The sequence below is a fragment of the Dromaius novaehollandiae genome, chromosome 3 (assembly GCF_036370855.1).
Source record: "Dromaius novaehollandiae isolate bDroNov1 chromosome 3, bDroNov1.hap1, whole genome shotgun sequence".
Classification (NCBI taxonomy): Eukaryota; Metazoa; Chordata; class Aves; order Casuariiformes; family Dromaiidae; genus Dromaius; species Dromaius novaehollandiae.
Window position 1 is genome coordinate 56,778,382 of NC_088100.1, and position 23,910 is coordinate 56,802,291.

Sequence of the window (23,910 nt, forward strand, 5' to 3'; positions counted from 1 at the left end):
GTGACTTTGACTTTTTCATAAACATAAGCCATAAGACATCTACTATAATTCAAGGAATTCTTCATACCTTTTTCTCCCTGTCCTTAAACACTTTGTCATTGCAATAGGCAATGCTAGAGTAAGTGTGATGCAAGTGGTAAGAGCATTTAACGTGAGAGAAGGGGGATAACGGAAGGTAGCATGTTATTAGGTTGTCTTAGCATGTAAGAATATATCTTTGGGGGTCTTTGGTACTCTCTTGCTCCAAGGACTGCATTTTGAATCTCCTTTGAATCAGACTAGAAGATAGTATCAGACTGGAGAAACGAGCAGTATGAAAGAGGCCCAATGATATGAAGAATATCCTGTTGTCTTCTAAATAATACCTTATTATTTCACTGAGGTGGGATAATGGGGAGTGGGGTTGTTTATGGGAGACGTTTAAGAGGTTTTCCCTGACTGAAAGCAATCACTGAGCTTTTGGAAAACAATTGGTGAAAATCTGATGTCCAAAATTTGTTGCATCAGAAAGTGCTATTATTATTCACAGTAGTGAATAGGATAGCAGCTTGCAAGGGAAAGATGATATTGTTTTCTTCAGCATGGCATGTTAATATTGCATCATATTGTCACCAGCTATTTGAAACTCTGACCTCACAGATGAAAAGCAGCTGGCCCTAAGAATAACCGTAGTGGTAATCTGTGGCAGGTTTGCATATTTAAACTCTGCATTTGTTCAGGCATTTACAGGAAACTCCATTTAAACATAAGAAAACCCTTTTTTCACTGTGAGGGTGGTCAAGCATATGTTCATGTATTCATGCAAGACAAAAAATAATCCAATCAACATGTATAATTTTGCAACACTTGTAATATACGATTTTCTGTCTTACAGAACACTTTGACCTTGGTCATGTTTTCAGTAGAGCTGAGCCTCTGATGCTATTTTTCCCATGACAATTTTTTGTCATTACTTCCTTGTAGGGTAGTCTATAGATTTTGCTTTTTAAAAGAACTTCACAAAAGACACTTCAGTAAAGTTGGAATTGATTTTAGGGGATAAGCTAGCGTAGGAGACTGAAAACTTGGTGTACCTCAAATGAACTGTGGATAAATGAATTAAAAGCTTACTTATTTTTTCCAGATACCCCATTCTGAGCCAAATGTTTAACTGTTGCTGCCTATTGCATAAGACCCGTGGCAAATCCCCTAAGATGCAGAAAGTTAGCCAGACACTTCCTAGGAGGAATGGACAGCTACTAGCTTGTGGGGTTTTGGGGTTGTTTGCTTGCTTGTTTGTTTTGGAGAAGTTTTTCCAATGGAGTATGTAAGGGTATAAAGGTCATTTGTTATGAGCAGCTTGGAGAAGTTGTTTCTTTGGCTCCAATATGAGATTGTTCTTTGACTTGTCTTCTGTGCCATAGGATGCCAAATGTAGTAGGGCCTTTTTGAAGTGAATGCATTTTGGAGTATTTATCCCATATTTTCAGCATAAAAACTGGAAGGAGATTACCTTATGCAGAGGAGGGGAAAAATCAACAACTAGGAACTACTACTGATAAGACTGTGTAAGGTAGTAACTAGTAAAGGACTGACAGAGCAGAGAAGTTGTCATTACTATTTTGGAAAGTATTCGATGAGACTTGGTAATGCGTCCTCTTCAACATCCCCACAACAGCTAGAGAGAGCATTTTAACATCTGGTCCTGCTAGAAAAGGAAGAGTAGGTAAGTAAAAGTTCTATTGATTTTGGACAAAGTAATAACCTGAAGGAGCTGTATCTAGAAGGCCCATGGTGACAATATTCTGGATTGTTCACAACACTGCGTTTTAGGAACTAAGAGAAGGTTGGTGTAAAAAATCCTTGTAATATGCCCTCTGAAAACTGTGCTGCAGGAGATAGTCCTGTCAACTCCAGAAAAGGTTCCTTATCTAAACCATCCAGAATTTTGAGTAGAAGGAAGTTCAAAAAGATGAATGCCAATATGACAAAAATGAGTACAATTAGTTAAATGATTACATTCTCTTTTTTTTCCCCGTTTTTTTCTTTTTTTCCCTCTCATCACTTTTCCTGCTTTGCTGGAAGCTCTCATATTCTACTGCAGAAAACAGTTGACAAATGGGTTTTGTTTTAAGGCTTCTTCCCCTTTCAATTAATGTTCATTTTATCAATGTGGTAAGACCCTCCATCTCCTGATTTTATTACCAATATTGCTTTTCTTCAGCAGTGATCTCACCTGCAGCGGTGGTACAGAGGAATGCTGTAGTGTAAATACATTGTTGCATTGGTTTATTAATATCTATGTTAATTTAAAGCATAAATTTCTAAAGTAGAGTCCATTTTAAAAGCAGCTAATTTCAACATCATGGATGAATCTGACACCATAATAGGCTTTGAGTTAGAGCACAGGAAGTGCCAAGAGCAGATGAAATCTTTTGAGAACGTAATAACCGGTTTCTTTCAAATGGTCAATTTACCTTGGAGTTTTTGGGTTTGTTGTGCTTATTTCTTTAAAAATCCACCAGAAGAAATGCCTGCTTTCACCATTCATCATTCTAAGTGAATTTCATGTATTCTCCCTGTCTCATTCTATTTCTGAGCAGAAAACTAACCTGATGAAATATTAGTCAAATGTCAACTCCAAATTTAACCCCTTCTAAGCTAATTTTTCAAACTGTGGTGATACTTCCCTATGCACCAATGCATTTGTACATTAAGCTTTAAGACAGGTTTTTTTTTTTTTTTTTTTTTTTTTTTTTTTTTTTTTGGTACCGAAACAGAATCAAACAGCATTATGCTCTAAAGTGTGGGTTGGGATCAGAGGAACAGGGAAGCAGGGTTTTTCCTGATAGTCTGCTGAATCAAAATATCTGGAGCATATGAAACTTTCTGAACCAGTTCTTGTTAGCTGAAGCAATAAAATTGGTACTCAGTCATGGTCTGAAATTAAAAAACACTTTCTGTGTTATCTTAGAATTTGAACAAAAACGCAATCTGAAAGGACGTGATCTGTATATCTGGAAACAGCACTATAAATCTTTGGAACTAGGTTGAATAACCTAGCTTTGAAGTAAGAGCCATATCTCTGTCTATTTATGAGTGGCCAGTTAATAAATAAAATACCAGTAGATGTGTCATGAATACGCTCCACACATTTGCAGAAACAAGACAAATATTGCAGCTCTCCAAATGACTTCATTACAGGAAATAAATGCTAGTTATTTCTTATGACACTAATATAATGATGTTATGTTTCAAACAAGTTTTGATTTTCTATCTGCTCAGGCTGGTTAAAATTGTGTCTGCAGCATTATAATTCAAAATGGAAAATATGTACTGTCATTACCATCTACTGTAAATTCTTTATATAATCTTTTTCCTGTGCTACCTCAGATTATTCCTGGTTTAGGTCCTATAGTTTTTATGATTTGATTAAAATGCATCAAAGAGTATTGGAAATAATCATATCCCATTAATATGATCTGATTTTTTTTATTTTTATTTTATGTTATTTTTTTAAATGCACTTTAGGGACAGAAAGATCAGGTGTCACAGAGTTAAAGCTAACTTGGGCTGTGGAACCTTACACTAGAATAAATTATATATTTTAAAATGGCATGTATTCTAGAATGCATTTATTCTTGAAATATCAAGTCTTGACTGAAAATAGTGATTTGACAAAGTATCCACAGTTAAATTTGTGCAGCTAAATAGTTATCCTCACAGTAAAAATGAACCGCTCTTTCAGTCTGTTTTCACAGCTTCTTATTGCTAAATCTCATGAATTCTTGGTGGCAATGTGCTTTTTTTGTGTTTGGAATTTTTTGGGGGGCTAAATTAGTGGTGTTGTCAAAAACCTCTTCTCCACATAAACAATTATAGATCATGATCAAATCACCTTTAACTTTCTCTTGACTGGACTATGCTGCATAGGTCCCTAACTATATGACAGGTTTACCCTTATTTAATCCATCTTGTAGTTCTTTTCTTAACTTGATTATTTTTTTACGTATGCTTCCTGCAAGTGTGGGGACTGGAACAGGACATCACAGGGCAATGGGCAAGCAGGACAGGATAATAGTCACACCAGAGGTAGTGAAATGCACAGGAATTGCAAATGAAGCCTTGAGTCACTAATTTGCATTATATCACACTATAGCATTGCCTGTAGTCTGGCATATTTCTTCTGAATGTCAACTCAGCTGTGCCTCTGCTTTTATCCTGAGTTGTAATCTCTTCTCATTAATGATAACATGGTACAATGAAATTCAGCCTATTCAGAAAGATACTGGAATCTTTGGCCTAACTTAGCTCCTTTTGAAATCAATGTAATGTTTCTGTGGATTAGCCAGAAGTTACTTTAACACAAAATGCTTTAGAGAAGCTGAGATCGTTCATCTGTTGACCTAGTGGCTATTTGAGTTGTACATCTTAAAACACTGAACACCAAGTTTAGAGTTTAACTATCTAACCCTGATCTACTTTTTTCCTACCAAAACTGAGATTTTAAAAAAAAATCTTCTAGCTGCTTCCACTTTCAGTATTTCTGTCATCATATGAACAGAATAAATGGTAAGGAGGAAGCAGGGTTAATTTAACTGCTTCTATCTGCAGATGTGTCATTTTACAAAAGCAAGTAAGGGATACTTGAATTTTAGAAATGTACTCAATGTTTTCAGAAATAAAATTACTCAACAGAAGTTGACATGGCAAACATGAACAGGTGAAAATAATTTTTGTGTATTACTGATTTTATCTCAAACAGCTGAGTCACGCTGCAGAGGTGGAGGAGGAGGTGACCTGGAAAATATGCATCTTGTAGGGGTAACACAGATATCTCTATTCCGCTTGGCATCCAAGCTGACGGTTAGCAGGAGGTGACAGACAGACAGAGGCAGTGGTAGTTAGCTCCCTGCAGTAGGAGACGGGGTCAGAACCACCGACAGCTTATTTTGGGGGGTGGTATCTCCCTACAGTTGACTACTCAACTTTTCCAAGTTGATGTCTTTTTAGTGTATTTTTTTTATAATGTTTATTTTAAATCATATTTAGTTACACCTGTTAGTCACAAGCAGTGAAATACTTCATACCCTTTAATGCTTAGATTTGGGAACTGTGGACAATGAGAGCCAGATGAAAGTAAGAGGGGAAAAAAATCCTGAGAGGGGAAGAAACAGTAAATACGAGAATCAAAATGAAAAGCAGGGAAAGAGAAGTAGGAAGGTGCAACCAAAAAAGTAAATATAGATTCAGACAGAAAACTTCCAGAGCTCAGTAAAGGGACTTAGACTTAGTTTTCCTAAGTTTAATTATTTCTCTGAAAGAGGGAAGTTGAATGAAGGGCGAAATCTATTTATAAGCCAGCAAGGCTGGATGAGGAAATCCTCAAACCAGAGGTAACATGGCATGTCAGCATGTCTTCAAGTATCTGTTGCTAGGATGGTGGTTTGTTTTTAGGCTGTCCTTGACCCAAAGGAGTTACCATTGATTTCCCTGGCTACCATCACTTCAAGCTCTGTTTCTGTCTACCTGGGATATGTGTGTTGATATTCTATTTCTGTCATATAGGAAACAATGGGGTTTTATATTAGTATCAGATATTAATACTTAGCATTTACATAGAATTTGCATACACTAAATGCTTTACAAATATTCTCTAATTAATCATCCCAGCACCTTCACGGACTCTTATTTTACTGGAGCTTTTTTGCAGATAAGGAAACTGCAGCTGACAGAATTGCTGGAGGCAATGGAAAAATAGCCTTTGTCAGTGGCAGCATTTGCTACCCAGCCTCTATATTTCTATTTGGCTCACTCTCTCTGATTACTGTGTACTGTACCTCTCTGCATTGATTTGATGCAATATTGATGAAAGTGGTTGGTATTAAGGGTCATTTCTGCAGTGCCTTTTTTTTTTTTTTTTTTTTTTTTTTTTTTTTTGTCAAGGGATGAGGAATGAAGTGGCAGCTATTTAGCTGGTAAAAGTCCCTGGTTTACCCAAATGCCTAGCACAAGAACTAATTTTCCTGAAAAATATCTGTTGCTGATAAAGGAATTCATGGTTTATAGTTGGTAGCTTAAAAGCCATCCACCATAGTCTCTCTCAAAATGCATAGATTTTTGAAATACACTTATATAAGCTTTCCAGTGGTTAACCACCTGCATGTTTGTCATTTGGGTATGTTTTGAGAAATATCCCCCCCCAAAAGTTATGATATTCAGAAAAAAAAAAAGGTGCTATTAAGGCTCAAAATACAGATTTTATGAGAGTCTTAACATTCTTTGACCCTGGTTTCAGGCAAATACTTAGTTCCATCAAACATTGTCATAATTCTTTCTGTGTACTTGCCAGCTGCTTTTGTCAATACAGGTAAGCCAACACAGTTCACAGAACCACTTCTTTTCTCAATAGTAAATTAAACCCATGAACTTATGAAATTCACAGTCAGGATAACAGAAGTCAGTGGCAAAACCTTTGTCAGTACTGCTTACTCCTAGGTCACACATAGTTACAAAAAATTCGGTGTAAGTTTTAATGTATTTTATAATTTGAATATGTGTATGTCTTCACACATTCATTTTATCTAGTGAAGTTATTTTTCAAGAACTTTTCAGTAATGTTTAGTTTTTCTCACAGCAAAGTGTGGCAATGATACTGGATAAGTTTAAATTCAATATCTGTGGTTTCGATTGAATTTATTTAAATGCTTGTTTTGTAGTTTCAAAAATTCTAATTAAAATATTTTGAGAATTCGAATATTTTGTAAAGGTAACGTGTGTGTTGATAAAACCACATATTTTTCCTAGATCTTTAACCAAATAAAGAACTTCTTAATGCTTAACTTTTCCTATGTCATATCACCTAGTAATGTTGCCTATGTAACTGGGATCTATTGGGGGAATTAATATTGCTTAGTTATTAAACTATCTGCAGAAGGCATTTGATCAATTATGCTAGCTACTTACACTTCATAGAATAAAGACTTGTAGGAAACAGATGGTAAGTAACTTTTTGCTAGAGCAACTGAATCTTTTATCACTTTATTAAGAAGTAATATCAGACCTTCAGTACCTTGATGTTTCTGATGACATTGCAAGGTACAGGACAATTTACCAACTTTCTGTGTGAAGTAATTATCAAGGTGAAAAATCTCTTCAAAGAGAGTTACAGAACAGGGCATTTGATTTTAAATTGAAATAGTGCAACTATTACTTTGGGTGAAACTGAACTAAGTCCATGAAATGACAGATCTTCTAATAAATCAATAGATTCAGTATTTGCCCTTCAGGTACTCTGTGGTTGTGGGGGAGGAAGAGGCAAGAATTTCAAGAAACTTTAGAATGGTTGATGAAAATGTACTCAGGAAAAATGAGTATCTCAGAGTGAGAACAAGTTTATTGCCAAAGATTAAATCAAAAACATTCTTGTGTTTTGAAAAGCTATTTAGAAACTTGATACTGATGACACCAAAGAATCTTTTATGCCTTCACAGGTAGCAATAACCCAGTATTTTCTGTTGTCTATGGAGTAGCACTTGTACTTCATCCAATTGCAATGTCATCTTAGATGCCAGCCACTGAACATGTTGTTAGACAGAGGGCAACTACAGGTTGCAGTGTAGGAACTTAAGATCTTAAATGAAAGTTAAGGCATTTTCTTGGAAAAACTTTGTAAATGCAGGTATTGCACTAGCCTTGATCAAGGCAGGGCTAGGTGAGAGCGTGGTTCTGTTATGTTTGAATTTCTGAATGACCATTTCGAAGAACATGCATTGCAGAAATGTGTTAAAAAAAGTCTGTGTGTGGGCTTGAAAAGGGGTCTAGAGATGACGCCATAGTACAAATCTCTATGCAAAATCTCCACAAAAGCTAGTACTTGCTTTCTTCCATTAACTCAGCTTTCAGCTAAGAAATTCCTACTCATTGTGATACTTCTGGAAGCAGACTGCTTCTCACTTCTAATACATGAAGAGAAAATAATAGTCATTGACCAACTGGCTGCTAGCAAGCCAGCTGACCATGAGAGTAGGAGTCCTTAGTGACTTTTGTGACAACTCCCAAGAGGAGTTATGCACCAGTTTTAGAACCTATCCAGATTCCTTTTGCGCCTTTTTATCCTGCTCTATCACCTGATATAAAATTGTTAATAGATCAACTGGATAACATTTTCCAGTTGAAGTCCAGGAAATCTAACTACTCTTTCCACTAGATTTATTGGCTAAGTCTGTTGTAAGAGCTTTAGACATGATTATAGCAAAGGAATTCCTTTCAAAATAATTTTTAAACATTCTGAAGTGAGTATAGCATTTAAAACCAATTCTACATCTACTACAACTCTTGAACTCTTGACTCTTGAACAACACTTGGTTTACCAACAGCTAGCTTTATTATGACAGTTCTCACCTCTTTCTTCCTTTGTCTCCCTTGGTATTTCAGTGTGAGATTTAGATACTTCAGAAGCCATTATACCAGAAATTTCCTCATAGAGCAACCTTTGTACCTGCTGCTTCTTATTTGCCACCAGCATGAGGAGGATGATCCCCTGTATCGGATATTACCTTTGAACAACCCCAGAAAGAAGAAAATGACAAGGTTAGAAGTGGCACTGCACGAAAACCTTAGAGAAATGTTGAGTAGTAAAATACAATGCTGGTATTTATAGAGCATAATGCCTAAAGCAGAGGGAATTGTCAGAAGATCAAATCTGTGAAATAATTACAAAAGAAAAACCCAGCCTTCAGCCCAAAGTCAGAGATGACCAGTCAAAGCTACCTGTATGGATAAATGAGTATTTTCAGCAACATCATTACTGTTACTCTACGGGAAAGGCTGTGAGCACCAGCATGCAATACATGCCAGTTCTGCACCTAGTGCGGTCCATGATGTCTGGTTCAAAATATGTATTTGTATTTCTGTTTTGGACAACTGTGCTAGATAAAATTTAAACAATAAAATCCTCAGTAAAAGGGTACAACAATATAACAGATTGTTAAAAATGCTGCAGGATAGATTAGAAACGTGTAATTTTAAAGTTACCTGTAAGTGTACACACACCCCAGCTCCCCCTTGTTACTCTTGGATGCTGCAAATTGGAAATTAGAGACACAGAACAGATGAGTGTCTTAATCATGGATGGACAGTTCTGCTTTGCGATGCTCCTAAGAGTTTCTAAGCCAATGTCCTAGCCTTGTAGACTGAGCTAATCCAACAGACATGAAGAGAGTCTAAACATTTTTCCTGTAGCCTGATCCATGTGTAGGAACAAGCTCAGCCAGGGAATATGGGTCATGCGTAAGGTGGAGCTCGAAACCAGAAAATTCTACTGGTGAGGTAGTGTGCAAAAAGCAGGTGAAAGTCCATATCACCATAATGCCACTTTTAATATAAAAGAAAAAATATTGTGGAATGGAGGTTGTAATAAATAGAAATTATCTTGTCTACTGAGAGAATACCTGGAAGAACAGATGAAAAACCCTGAATAGAAAAGAGGCCAACAAAATACAGTAGAAAAGAGCAGATTAAAAAAAGGCAAAAGAAAGTGAAGAAATTATGCAATCTACAAGTACTAAGGGGAGGAGAAGGGGAGAGGAAGCTTCAGCTTGGTTCATGATGGGTAGGAATTGCTTTACCCACTTTTGCTCTGGTGGAGGCAGTATGAAGAGAAGGGGGATATGAAAGAATGTCCACAGTGAATGCTAAGATAAAAGACCTCTGGGCTTAAGTACTTGCAAAGAAAACTTGCTCTTATACAAATTTTCTCTCTACTGGAGAAGAAATCCATTATCAGAGGTATACCCCAAACAGACCACACTGTCCCGTTCCCCCCTGCCCCCAACCCCTTTCAAGGCATTATTGTAACAAATTTGGAGAAGAAATATAAACTACTGTTCTACTTTAATTTAAATGTGATTATGAACTTCTGCAGTTAATAAACTATTATCTTAAATGTCTACCTTTCATCTAAACTCATCCAGTCGCTGTAAAGGTTAGATTTCTACTTGATATTTTCTTTTTAAAATTTTCATGCAGATCTGACAGATTGTATGAAAAATGTTCAAAGGTCAAAAGATGGGATGTTGTTGTTGTCCACCTACGTCATTTGATTACTTGCAAATGCTGAAGAAAGCCCTCCTGCTTCCTAATAGCTATCATTGTATAGGCCACAATTTCAATCAAATGCAATCCTATTAATTCCTATCAGGCCAACTGTAGTATTTATTATAGGAACATGTTGTCATCAAATTGAGTATTACTGACTTAAAATCAAGCCTGGTGCTTTGAAACTCGTTTCAGGAAAACAACTATAAATTGATACACACATTTATTATTAATTTCTTAATATTTATTTTAGTGAAACATTTTTATTACTTTAGTGAAATTTTGGTGTGGAAGTTTTACCTACACAGCAGTGGTGTTAGAATACATCTATCAGCCTTAATTCTTGCATTTCATTGATGAGGAAAAGCAAGCATAGATAAAGCTTATCAGTTTCCCTGTCTGCTATGAATGAAAACAGAATCTTTAAAAAGGATCACTTTTTTCTGAGATATAAAACAAAAAGAACAAATGTGACCATGAGAGGTGGAGATCGAAGTCTTAGCAACAGATTTTTTTTTTCCACCTCCCAAAGGCTGTCAAGAACAAGGAAGTTTTGTGTTTATTAATTTAAAGATCTAATATTTTGGGGCAGGAGGATATTCTAAACAGTTGCAGAATGCATTTGCTCATTCATAATTCTTTAGCTTAGAAACAAGTGACTCAAGTACAAAATTATTACTGACTTCTAGTTGTTTTAGAGATATCTTTTAATGAAAAAGAACAAAACTGCAAATATTAAAAATTACAGTGTACAAAGAAATGGTTAAGGCCAAAATCCCAAATGTCTTCAGTCTTCTCTGTAAGGAAGGAAAAATTTTCAGTGCTAGCAGTAAGTTTAAAGAGGAAAAAATAACATGATCTCAAATCGGAAAACTAACAGCTGTCTGAGAAAGAACAGAAACAAGACACAAATAACTGCAAGTGCAAAGTAAATTCAAATTACTTTCTAAATTTAAATGATATAAAAATTGTACTAATATTTGGAAGTAGTATTTTTCTTCATCTGTTCATGTAACTTAAGTATCATTTTTTACTTATCTTCTCTATATGAAAATGAATGTGCACATACTTGCATAGTGTCTGACCAGGCAACATGAGTGCTACTAGATCAGTTTGAAAGTACAGAATTTTTTTGCAAGTACCTTGATGAGAGAAAGCCAAAACCTGCTATCCAGGATGCATCCCATATAAACACATACAGTGAAAGTAAGATTTTGTTTAGAGCCTGGTGTTGTTTCAGAATGTTAGGACAAACTCTTCCCCCCGCCCCCACCCCCTTAATCTTTCAAATGTGCTAGTGCAGAACACAGAAGAAAAAACAGGAGATGAAGCTCAGGCAAACTATGAATATAACCTCCTCTGAGTAGGTAACTAGTTACCTACTAGTTGGTAGATACCTTACTAGATAGTTGGTAACTATCCTAACTTTAATCAAGCATGGGTAAGTAAAAAGCATGAACACTAATAGCTTTCGCTATTTTACAATCATAGAACAGCGTAGGATGGAAGGGACCTCCAGAGGTCCTCTAGTCTAACCTCCTGCTCAAAGCAGGTCCAGTTAGACCAGGTTGTGCAGGGCCTTGTCTTTCACTTCCACATATTGAAAGTGTATGTTACAAACAGCTGTTTATGACAAAATGATTTATTAGGAGAAAAAGGGCATTTTCATTGCATGTATCTGGTCACCTCATTTTCTCAACTTTATCCACAAAGTCAGAACAACTGCATACAGGGTATTTGTTTTGCAGTTGTTCACTTCTCATACACAAATTTGGAGTTGCTTGTAAGAAAAATCACTTTGTCAGGTCTTTGTGGACCACTGCCTTCCTTCATGTTTCAAAGAGATGAAAATAATGCAGTGCTTTAGAAACAGGTCCCAGGCATTATAAACAACACACTTCAGCAATCTACAGGCACGTTCTGAAGCTATCTTCTGCCAAACAAAAACAAGACTATGCACATAGTCTATCTGGGAAAATATGCTATTTCAGGTCATCCAATTTAGATTAAGTCCTTTTGCAGGAACTATATTCTAAAAAACTTCATTTATTTTACAGTATGTACATGTACACAGCCTGACTTATTTTTATGGAGATTGATGTATCAGACAATCAGCATCCTTTTAAAGAAGGTAACCAAAACTGGAAAATAACATGCTTGTTTGCTTTATCTATGCATTCTGCACTCTGATATTCCTCATGTCTTTCAGCAGCACTGGCCTGTAGATTGGCTCCAAACTTTCCATATATGCTAAATAATCACTCACTCGAAATCCATGGATGGCTTCTTCCTGCACAAATACACACAAAACATTTATTAGCTAGGAAAAAGATACATGATTCAAATTTAATGAATTCCAGGCTGCTGACAATGGTTCATTTTGTTCTGCTTGTCACTACCTGATTGCTTAAAATACACACATTTTATTACATTTCATTTGGAAATAAAAAATTGGTATACCTACTTCTAGACAGTTCTTCCTAATTACACCGTTGATAACAAATAGCTTTTTCAGATGGAGCTTGTTCATATCCTTTTGGACAACATGCCAGATGAATATTTTTTTTAAGGAAAGCAAAGTAAGCTTTAAAAAGGCAAAGTCAGATACTAAAATATTCTTTTAAAGGTGTGGTTTTTTTTTTTTTTTAATACTGGTACAGGGCCTATTAAAGTTTGTTAATGTGGCTTTTATATCCAGTTAGGTTCCCAATAAAACCAGGACAGCAACAGTAGATATTTATTTTTAAAATCTGTTTTTACAGTTTTTACAAAGTGCTTAAAGACAAACAGAATAAAACACTTCTGCATTATCACAAAAGAGTAATTCTTGCTAACTCTAAAACCTTGAGTAAAAGAAGGTGGCCCAGGGGACAAGAGGGGTAGGATGATTTCTTTCTTGTGGCTGATATACTAGAGGGAGGGAGGAAGGGATTCTGGTGGATGCACAGCAGCAAGCAGGATCCTGAAAAGAGCCTAGCGCTCACACTGTGGTGCATTTAGTTGCTGTTCTGAATAGGGACTATGCGCGTGTGTCCACTATCCACTCAGCAGCATTACCACTGCTGGCAGCATGTGCTGCAAAAAGGCCCTAGGTGTGAGAAACTATTTGTCAGCATGTTATGTGTGCTGCTGTTTGAACTGCGCCTCTCTGCTAAGTAGCATTCTCTTAAGAACATCTGCCTCCTCTTAGAAACCTGTACCTCAGTTTGTGAACATGAACATTATATTTTTCCTGCTTTACCCACAAGTGAAAGCAAGGGCATGATTTTACCTTCTAAGTTGCTCTGTGTGCACTAAGAGAGGAATGACTGCACTGGAGAAGAAAACTGACTCAGCGGATTGTAGTATGTGTGTGTACGTGTGTGTGTGTGTGTGTGTGTGTGTGTGTGTGTGTGTGTGTGTGTGTGTGTGTGTGTGTGTATATATATATATGTATGTGTGTGTGTATTTTTTTTAAGCAGTCAATTCCTATATTGATTAAATGTGTGCATGTATTATATTACTGGTCAGCAATTTAGTTGGTAATAATATGGCCCATACCCACAGAAAGCAAAATGAAGAGTAGCTAAATTATTCCGGGAGGAGACTGATATACTGACCTAATGTTTGCGATTACAAATAGTCTATTTTATCCAGACCAGCAACAGTAAACCAAAGAAGTCAAGACAGTCACGTTGGGTTTATTTAGGCAGCAGGTTACAGTATTTTTGGTTCCTATGCGGAAACGCTAAAGCTTCATCCTTCCACAGAAGGATTAGTAAAAGACCCAGCAGTAATGTAGCATTCATTTAATGTTGAAACATCAAGATATCTTAAAGGGAATCATAACTGATGCTATTGCATCCTGGCTCACAGAAAGATCCTGACGGAGAAAAAACTAATAATTGACAACTCATTACTTCCACATCCTCTTGACACATAGGAAAGGCAAAGTATAGAGTAATACAAGATCTCGCTCACAGTTTGTCTTCTATTTTTTGTCTCTAGGAAGACAGGCTGGAAGGGTGACTGTTTTACCCATTTTAAGTGTTAGGCGTAATATCATCTGAATTGACAGCAAAGTTGTCTCCAGTTTCTTTTTTTTCTCATGTGCAGGACTTACTTGCTCATACAGCAAGTGACCACTGCTAGTACGAAGTTCAAGAAAAATTATAAAAATGAATATTCAAGGTTACTTTTTTTAATATTGATTTTGTTTTCAGCAGTTTAGACTTCCACGTTGGACAGAATTGCTTCACTACAGTAATCAGCATTTGCAAACACTGTGCTGAGAAATTACAGCCTAAAACTCAACCCTGAATTTGTGTATTTCAACAAAATAGTAGCTGACCAATGGTATTGCAGGCCTTAAACCTAAATAAACACACATGAAACCCATAATATAGATAAAGCAATGAATAAAATGAATCATATTTTTCTTCTTTAGATGAATTAAGAGCTATGAACAGCAAAGGTAATGTTTAAGTGAGTCATTAACTAACTCTTCCATCTATGGCTGTCACTTAGTGAATTGCAAATACTCCAGTAGTACACTAATGTATAGTACATCATTATTTATTTAACGGTGTGGCGGACAGATGAATGAATTTTTTGCCTTAAACATTTCTTGGTGCATGGGGTGCAGGCAGGCCACAACCCCAAACAAGCCATCTGTCCCTGGCGGAAACAGGACTGGGCTGCTGCGACCCCCCCCCCCCCCCCCCCCCCGAGACTGCACTGAACGAGACCACAATTGGGCAGAGACTTTGGGATCTGGACTGTAAGTTATTGTCCGTTTTTAGCACAACTTCTATAAAACTTGCTTAGCATGAGTAGCTAAATTTGCTGAAGCCTTAGGCTGCACTCCCTAGTTCAGTGAGAAAGGGCCCCAGAGCTGGCGCAGGCGGGAATGATAAGGGAGTTACCAGCAATTTGCATTCCTGTGCACTGCTGAAACAGTGCTAATTGCTGGAGTTACTACCTCTTTGTCAAGACCTTGAGAGATGATGGCAGGACCCGAGGAAGAAAGATACACCTGTTGGCAGAAGCTGCAACAGAAAAGATAAGGGAGAAAAGAAACAGCCTGCCTAGGAACAACAATGAGATCCAATAAGGAGCAAGAGACCTCAGACCCAAAAAATTACTATTGGTCTGAACTACCACGTGGGGGTGGGAAACTTAATTTGAAAAAAGCTATAATTGCCTGGGGATCTCTTTGTTCAGGGTCCCTCTTCGGAGGCACCCAACTCGAGCTGTAATCACTGCACACGTGTCATTACAAATTATTTATTTAATTTGCCTTGATTTGGCTCCGAGCTTTTCAGTAGGAACCTAGGGTCGGACCCTGCTCGAGCTGTAATTACTGCACGTGCATAGCCAAAACTTACACCCAGGGTGAAGAGGACCCACCTACCACCAGACGGGAGCCCCCACCACCACCGAGACTCCCAAAGGAAGAGGACCAACAGGACGCCGCTGGATCCACAGGTGGTGATATCTTTTTTCCCTCTTTCTCTCTCTCCCCCCCCCCCCTTTTTCCCTCTCTTTTGTTGAATGTTGGTAAGATCTGTTTGAAATGTGTGACACGGGACTTGTCTACTTAGTTGATCCTATTTGACCACATGCCTTATCTTTGTGTTAATAAATCTTAAAACTGGTTGGCTGGTGTCGTTTCACCTTAATTCAGTCCAAGGGCATCACGAACTTGGTCGTTGGTCCCAATGGGAGGGAAGTCGTCCTGAATGACTCCTTTCGGGCCGCGACAAACGGTATCATTCCAAATCTTTGGCCTGTTTACGCTATAGGTGACAACATACAAATTCTGTCTTCTATAAAGTCCGTCTTTGCGACCAACCAATAAGCCCCTACAATGGACAAAGGCTCACAGGAGATGGGCAAGGGTGAGGTACCCATGAAGCTCAGGAATAACACAGGATGTGACTCATTAACCACAGCTGTTGCACAGAGAACTGACTTTATCTCAGCACAAAGGGGACCAGAGGGTGACCTTTGTTTTAGATAAGCAGCTGCATCTGCTGAGTGATGAACTGGTGTAAATGTTTCTCCCTGAGAAACCACGTCAAACAAAAAGATGTTCTCATTAGACTGTGTAGCAAACATTTTCAAGGAAAATGGCTGAGCTGATATATTATTCACATATAAGGATAAAAAAGTCTGACGCAAACTAGTCAGAAGATGATGTTAGGACAGACTAACATGCAGGCATATGTTTTCAAAGGAATTTTGACTGGAAGAAAAAAAAAGACTGGAGGAAAAAAACCAAAATATCTTGGGAAGGAAGATTCAAATATTTTTTTATCTATTCACAACTGCATGTATAGCTAAAAAGTATCCGCAAAAAGAAACCAATAATTGAACATAATTTATAAAACACCAAAGAATATGAAGTATCTTGTGAGAGAAAGAAATGTCTTGAATGCTATAGAAACACAATCCCCCCATTTAATTAGAAGCTATAAATAGATATTAACTGCACAATCCTTAGATGTAAAAAAAATATTAAAATGTATAAACAGCCTGAAATTCAGTGAAAATATTTTATAATTGTGGACATTCTAGGAACACTGATCACAGTTCCACCATAACTGAAGAAGTATATGTGTGTGAGATATGTTCAGTATATCTGAATCTTGGATATGCAGTTATTACTCTATAAGCATGCTTGATATTGCAATTCATAATATTGCCTTTGCTAGTTCCCACGTGATATATGACATACTCTGTCTTAGCTTCTACTTTCTTCACGTCTAGCTATCGATTTCACTCAAAACATTTATTAAAATACTCCTATTGAAGTGTTAACTGAAACTGGATTTCCGGAGTACGAATTTTCTTGCACAACAGCATTAGTAGGTATCCAGTAAAACATAATAGTTTAAGGACAAAGGTGACAGGTCAACAGAGCAAAATTGGGAATGAATGGCTTAACCTCACTTCCAAAAAATAAATTCTAATTATACATAGCGATAGGTGTTTTGATGGCTCCAAAGAGAAAAATATGTATCTTTTTTTGGAAACATTTTTGTATCATGTCAGAATGTTAGTCTGAAAAATAATGAACAAAATAGGCACACTTCACACTGTGGTGTTATTTGTCAATGAAGGTTCCTCACTGTATACTGCTTTTGTCATTCTAGAGTTGTATCAAAGAGAAACAAATTACTTAGATCTTCAACTTCTCAATAGTATGTAGTAAATATTTACTGTATTTGGTCACTCTTATGCTTCTGACCTAATTTTCTCCTCTATTTTAATTCACCATTGTATTAAAAAAATGAGACTATGAGACTTTTACACATACAACAATCAAAGGGTAAATGTAAAATTTTACCAAAAGGGTTTCATAGTTTGATGAAAGCACAAGTCATCCCCAACCACTTCATCACCACAAGACAGGAGGTGGACGAAAGAGCTGATATATCCTCTCACCTATGCTGACATATTGGGGAGCATAGGTCAATTCATGATATGTTTATATTGTATGTGCCCTGTGTAAGTCAGTGGCAGGACCAGCAGGAGCATGGGACTTGGAGCTACTCCAGAACAGTGCAAAGATCCTTCCACAAAGCAAGCTCTGTCAAAAATAATCATCTGTTGCTTATGTAGGTATGTTTAAATTATCACATAGCTTCTTCCAGGCAACCATGCTCAAAGCCCAAACAAAGCAGAACTTCTGATAGCTTATTGTATGAATTTTTTTTTTTTTTTTAAAGTATGAATCATTATTGCCATACTGCACTGGATAATGGAGTGCATCACACCCTTTCTCCAGTAACTATGGACTTCAATGAAACTTACTGCTATTAAGAGCTTGGAACTGTGCACCTGTTGATGGTTAGCCCAGTGTCTTGCTCACAGATACTGGCATACCAGTGCTCATAAGGAAGCAGAGCATGTTATTCAGGGACTTTAATTTTTTTGAAACAGTAAATATAAAACATCCCCCCCCTCCCAAACACACATACTCTCAGCTATCAGTCAAAATGTGCTTTTTGTAGTCAATGGAGTTTTTTGTGGTGATTAACAATAACTTCCAACCAATTGAAATGCTGCTATATGAGCCTCAATACCTGACTTTTATCAGTTACTAGGATGATGGCCAATAAAAGCAAAAATTCAAACCACAGTAATTATACTGGTGAAGACATTAACATTATGAATTACTGGATGAACCAATAGCATAAGCCATAACTTTGTTCTTGGAGGTGGTGACCCACCCCCTCTTTCTCTGAGGCATTACTTATCTGTTCAGAACCAGCATGGAGGTTTGCACCAGCCAGGAGATAAGCAATTTCATATATTATATTCTGCAGTTCCTCTAGTGAATCTATAGCTGGTGTTCAAAAAATAGAATGGAGCTCACACTGGTATATTCATCTTTTTGCTCTTTTTACAACCACTTTCATAAATGCAACTCAGCTGAGCTTGATTCAATCAATCAATATTATTTATGAATTAGAAAGAAAAATACAGCAAGATAATACTGTTATTAAGCCATGTTTACTCACGACATTGATCAGTTCTGCCCATTCAGGTATGGGAAATGCAATGACAAACAAAGAAGAAAAAAACAAACAAGCCACAACAATCACATTTTTTTCCTGCCCACAGCTAAGCTGCAGGAAAATTAAAAAGTCAGTACTGAAATTTCATTTACCACATCCGTTATATATAAGTCACCTGTTGCACAAACATACCTACCCACAGTAATCCCATAAAGTATCACAGAAATAAAATAAGCAAAATCAGACACACACACAGTCTGGAGGTTGTAATAACCTGGAAGCTGAGTATTACCGAGTCAGAAGAATTGTACCAACATCTTTCAAATGCAGGGCTGCCACAAATTTCACAAATTTATTCAATCTCAAGTCTACTATGATGCAGTGGATCCAAAGTGGATGCAGTGATATCCAAAATAACTGATCCCTTAATGCCCCGTAATTAAATTAGAGATCGAAAATCACTGATTTTGCTGTGAACAGCTGTAATTTTTGACTTAATTTTGATATAAAGGTGTGTGGGATCAAATACAGTGTGTCAAGAACCTGAACATCAAAGAATTGTGCGTCTGTCTCATCCCAACTTGCTTTTATATATCCAGCACAATAGAGAGAAAAACAACATATATGAATCTACATTTTATCAACTTGAATCAGATTCCAAGTTGAGAGTTCACCTTCTTTTCAATTGGTCTGTCACAGTTTTAATGTACTCACAGAATGCAGTTGCCTATTAGCTAAGAGAGGCTAGGAGTATAGCATTTGGCAGCTGGTCAAAATAACACAGCTCACTGAACTTTGTGCTTCATCTCTTCAAGCTTCTGTAGGCGACCACTGCGTAAACCCATCTCTCTGGAGAATACCTAATTTAATACGATGGGGACCACACAGGGGGAATTGAATCAATCTCCCTGGGGACTTAATGTGACTATTTACATTGATTACAAAGGGCGCTGATCAGGACAATATGTAGGAATACTATTCTCTGCAAAATACTATACTACCTTTTCCTGCCAGGAAGTAAATAAAATTGAAGTATGATCATCTCACTCACTTAAAATCAATAAGTGAAATTTAATCTGCATTTCAGATTAATATATTTATTTCCAGTTTAGAGAGTTTTGCTTCCCTTCAGCAGTCGAAAGATTAAAAAAGAAACCCTTACTTTGAGAAAAACCTGAAGATCCTGGGCTTCAGTGTGCTTCAGAATGTCTTGCTGTAGGTGTCTGAAAACAGCTATACACATGTATATCTGATAATCAGGACCAAGGAAAATACATGTGGCAATGTAATGACAGATCTCACTCCAGTCCATGTAGTTCCAGAAACACTGAGTTATCCATTGTAAACAGATCTAGATGAGAATGAAATTGTATACATTTAAATTGCTGTAGATCTTCAGTCATAATTTAATCACATTATTGCTTAACATTTTATACTACAGCCCCTTTTCCTATAACATGGCCGCTACTTACGAAAATAAAAGGGATAAAACTACAACAGAATACAAAAAAAATCACCATTTTAATAATTACAGGCTCTGAACAGAACACCAATGAGTTCTGCTAAATAGAACAGCCTGCATCTGACTTACCTGAATATATTCTGGCAACTCTTGAAGCTGAAACATAAAACTCAAAGTCCAGTGAAGGAGAAAGCTGTCATTCTTTGTATGTTGAGTTTTCTCAGGACTTTTTTTTTTTCATGTGGCCTAGAGGGTAATGAGGGTGATGAAGGTGTGTTTAATGTAGACTCTCCTTTACATTAAAAGTTATTTGCCTTATAAATGAATGCTGCGCCCTTCCATAAGGCACTTTTGCATTTAATGAAATGGGGATGGAACACATTTAGCAATTCCTTTTTCCAGTTCTAACTCACAATGTATGAGGAAGTGTACAGAACATTTTCTTTAGTTGTAGACACAAATCTGCTAATCAATCCTTAAAGTGTTTAAAAATATGCAGTTGCAGAAAATACGGAGATTCTAAATAGATGACAGCAGCCATACTCTCCAATGAAATCTGCATTCAGTTATTTATTTATTCGTGTACACAAGCACTTAAAGACGTCAGAGTTGTTTTCACAGTTCGGGGCTTGTTTGTTCCCCTCCCAATAAAACTGGAAAATCACATAGACAAAGGTATGTGCTTATCACAGTGGCTCCCACTAGTGGCATTTCAGTAACACATTCAATAATAAAACCTTCTTAGCAGTTTAGAATGCTACGTAGTTCACTATGTAGCAAGTGCAAACTTAAGAGCACACAGGCTGACTTACACAAGAATACTCAAGGAAGGGAATGGCTGTCCCCTTGTGTTTTCCCACCCCAAACCAGGACCTTATAAATGCCTCATTATTCCTATGCTGAGATGAAACCCCTCATTTATCACTCTTCTCTCCTGAAACCCTAAATCTCAAACTGACTTTTTAAGCAATATGTGGAACACACTGGTATCCATCCCCACTAAGAACACTTTTAAGCCGCAAACCTCGTGACAAAATGTTATTTTGAAGGCGTAAGATGAAAAATATTTTTCTTGCCTTGGAACAGTAATTTAATAGAGCCATAAGCTCTCTTACTGTGGTGATGAAGCTGTTTATGCTTCATCATGACTAGTCTTTACAAGCAATGCTCCATATATAGTATTCTGTATTTCCAAAACACTGTAATAAAAAGGGAAAATGAAAGCTAACATTATGGTGAAATACTCTTCTCCAGTAAAATCTATTTTATATAGAGGAGCAGGGTTTTTTAACTTGATTGGAATAGTTGTGGTAGCCAGTAAAAAAAAAAATTGCTCTAATATCACCCAAACTACTTTTTATTATATACCTATTCTAATTACTCATTTCTATTCCATGAAAAATTTAGAAAATTATTCCAGAAAATAAGATATTTTAATTACTTTTATCTATAAATCTGAGTTTTTTGTATCTAGCATTTTTTATCAAGATTTTGTATGAACATTTAATGGAAGATCATCAGCTGCAGTACACAGCCATTATTCTAATGAAGTTAACTGATTTCTGTTTTCAAATGCTTTAAGTCACTCTGCATGCAATACTATCTCTTACTCCCAGTTTCATAACCACCACATAACCACGACAGATAACAAATAATAATTTGTTTGGTGTGGAAGAAGGTTAAAACATTATTCTTAAATTATTTCACTGTGACTGAGGTTTATTGCTTGCTGTATAGGAAAAGCACAACAGTGTCAATTTTAACTCTGAATGTCCTTGATTTTGTGGATTTAAGTCTAATGTTACTTTGATAGGCTTTCATCAGTTACCTGGGATGGAGTGAAACCAGACATGTGGAAGGCGGAAGAGACAAGTGGCAACTCAGCTTTCAGCAACCTCTCAATGTAGTGAGCGCTGCAAAAATAGACTGGATGGATGCCAGATTCCACTGTGGTAATAGGCAGGTGCATCTGATTAAGAAAAAAAACCACCAGTGAAAATGATTGCAGACTACAAAACTGTATTATTTTAAAACACCTTTCTGAAGCGGATATGTAAAAAAATATATATATACACATTTACTAGTAAGACAAGATATTCCCTGTAGTTATTATTGAAACATGAATAAATAAAATAAGCAAATACATAAAAAGCCGGTACTGCCATCAGGAAAAACATACAGTTAAATTAAGAAAAAGCCGAAGTTAGAAACTGTTAGAAAATATATGCCAGCTGTTCCTTTCCATTAGCAATTTAATTCTTTATTGCACATATGCTTTAGCTGTCAAAGCAGGGACACAGAAACTGTTGTTGTTGTATTTTAAACAAACAAAAAAGAATTTTTTGCCTCTTTACTGGTGGGTGAAGAGTGGAACTTCTGTAGTATCTAAAGCTGTATTCTGTGTGGAAATTTCTTGGTGGTATGCATGGCTGGAATGAGTGAAATTCTATTTTGTGCAGCAAAAGGAACAGAGGTTATCAGTGTGGAAAGCTCTGGATGTCAGAGTTTGGTTTCTAGGTAATGAATCTTTGGATTAGTGCTATAAGGTCAATGTACATTCCTTTGAATCTTCCTTCCTCGTTCTCAGGTAGGCAGCATTACAATCTAATGTCTGGATAATTGCTCATTCATGTTTTGACTTTTTATTTTATTTATTTATTTACATTGTGGAAATAAAGTGAATATTCAATTTTCTCTTTATGTTTTCAAGATATATTACGAAAGACAAACCGTTTATGTATTGAGAATGAACTGCAGTAGCCTGCCTGCCATGCTGACTAGTTTTAGTAAGGAAGAAGACACTGGAGTTCTCAGCACTGATGATGTTCAGCACAATTGTGTTCACACAGTGCAGCAAAATTTCATTGTGTTGGAACAATTTCAGGGCTGGACTCCATGCTCTAAGTGGATCCAATACAGTCATTTCTGGCGAAAAGATAAACCAGTTGGAATTAATATAGAGGCTTTCATGAAGAAGAGGTATAGAATCTAATCTGGGTTTTTTTTTATAATCCCAGAATTCTCTAGTAAAGACTATAGTTGGTAGGCTAAATCCAAAACAATCAGACAATATGATAAACTGAAAGGTTATTATTTTAAATAGATGCTATCAGATCTAACAAAAGATGGAATGATGTTGTTTATACTACAAGCTTGACTGAAAACACTAATCACTTAAAATTACAAAGCATTCAAGCATCTGGGCAGTAACAATTTTCAAAGTTGTTAAATATATTTAAATATTTTTATCCACAAATCTGCTAGCTTTACTAATAAAAAGATGAACTTCTACACTGCAATAAGAATAAAAAGGCCATTCAACAGTATCACAGCTTTCACACGGAATTTAATGCCACTAACAAAGTTTATTCTATTGCCAGCTTTAAAATTCAGTAACACTGCCATTACCATCAGTCCCCCTGTTCTTTCACTACTTTTAAATAACCACTTGAGCAAATGTCAAATCTATATTTTTCTGAGAGAATTTTTCAGGGACATGCATTCACTTAGAGGGCTTTAATGAAATGTTAATGCATAACAAAAAAAAACCCTGCGGAAAGTGATAAACTGTCCTTTAAAAAACTTCCAAGTTGTCCTTCAGGAAGAACAGACTTTATATGCTTACAGATATATGCAGTCTTGGCAGCCAGAGAAATGCTGAAATGAGAAGGCGTGAAAATCGCTGAAGAAATGTTAATGTCTTCTCCCTGTCTCCTGACATTATCAGAAACACAGAAGATGCAAACCAATCGTAGCCAGCATAAGCTCCCTGCAAGCAACCTGCATGAGAAAGTTAAGGAACTCTGGCAAAAAAACTTCTTTCCACTACCATGCAAGACATGCAGCCCTCCTCCCTCCCCGTGTCAA

At 36.6% G+C, this 23,910-nt stretch overlaps 1 protein-coding gene across 4 annotated transcripts in view; it reads right to left on the reverse strand.

Moving 5' to 3' along the window:
- Positions 1-10,749: 10,749 nt before the first annotated feature.
- Positions 10,750-23,910, reverse strand: part of TBC1D32 (TBC1 domain family member 32) — a 98,102-nt gene continuing 84,941 nt past the window's right edge. For 3 of the 4 annotated variants that reach the window (XM_064508929.1, XM_064508928.1, XM_064508927.1), the window contains exons 31-34: positions 23,669-23,823; positions 21,872-22,012; positions 19,744-19,932; positions 10,750-12,367 (exon numbers count right to left, since the gene is read on the reverse strand). In XM_064508929.1, the coding sequence (XP_064364999.1) occupies positions 12,248-12,367; positions 19,744-19,932; positions 21,872-22,012; positions 23,669-23,823 (605 nt within the window). In that variant the 3' untranslated portion in view covers positions 10,750-12,247. Of the gene's footprint in view, positions 12,368-19,743; positions 19,933-20,172; positions 20,290-21,871; positions 22,013-23,668; positions 23,824-23,910 lie in introns of those variants that run through there. The other variant, XR_010388349.1, reaches the window with a different exon arrangement.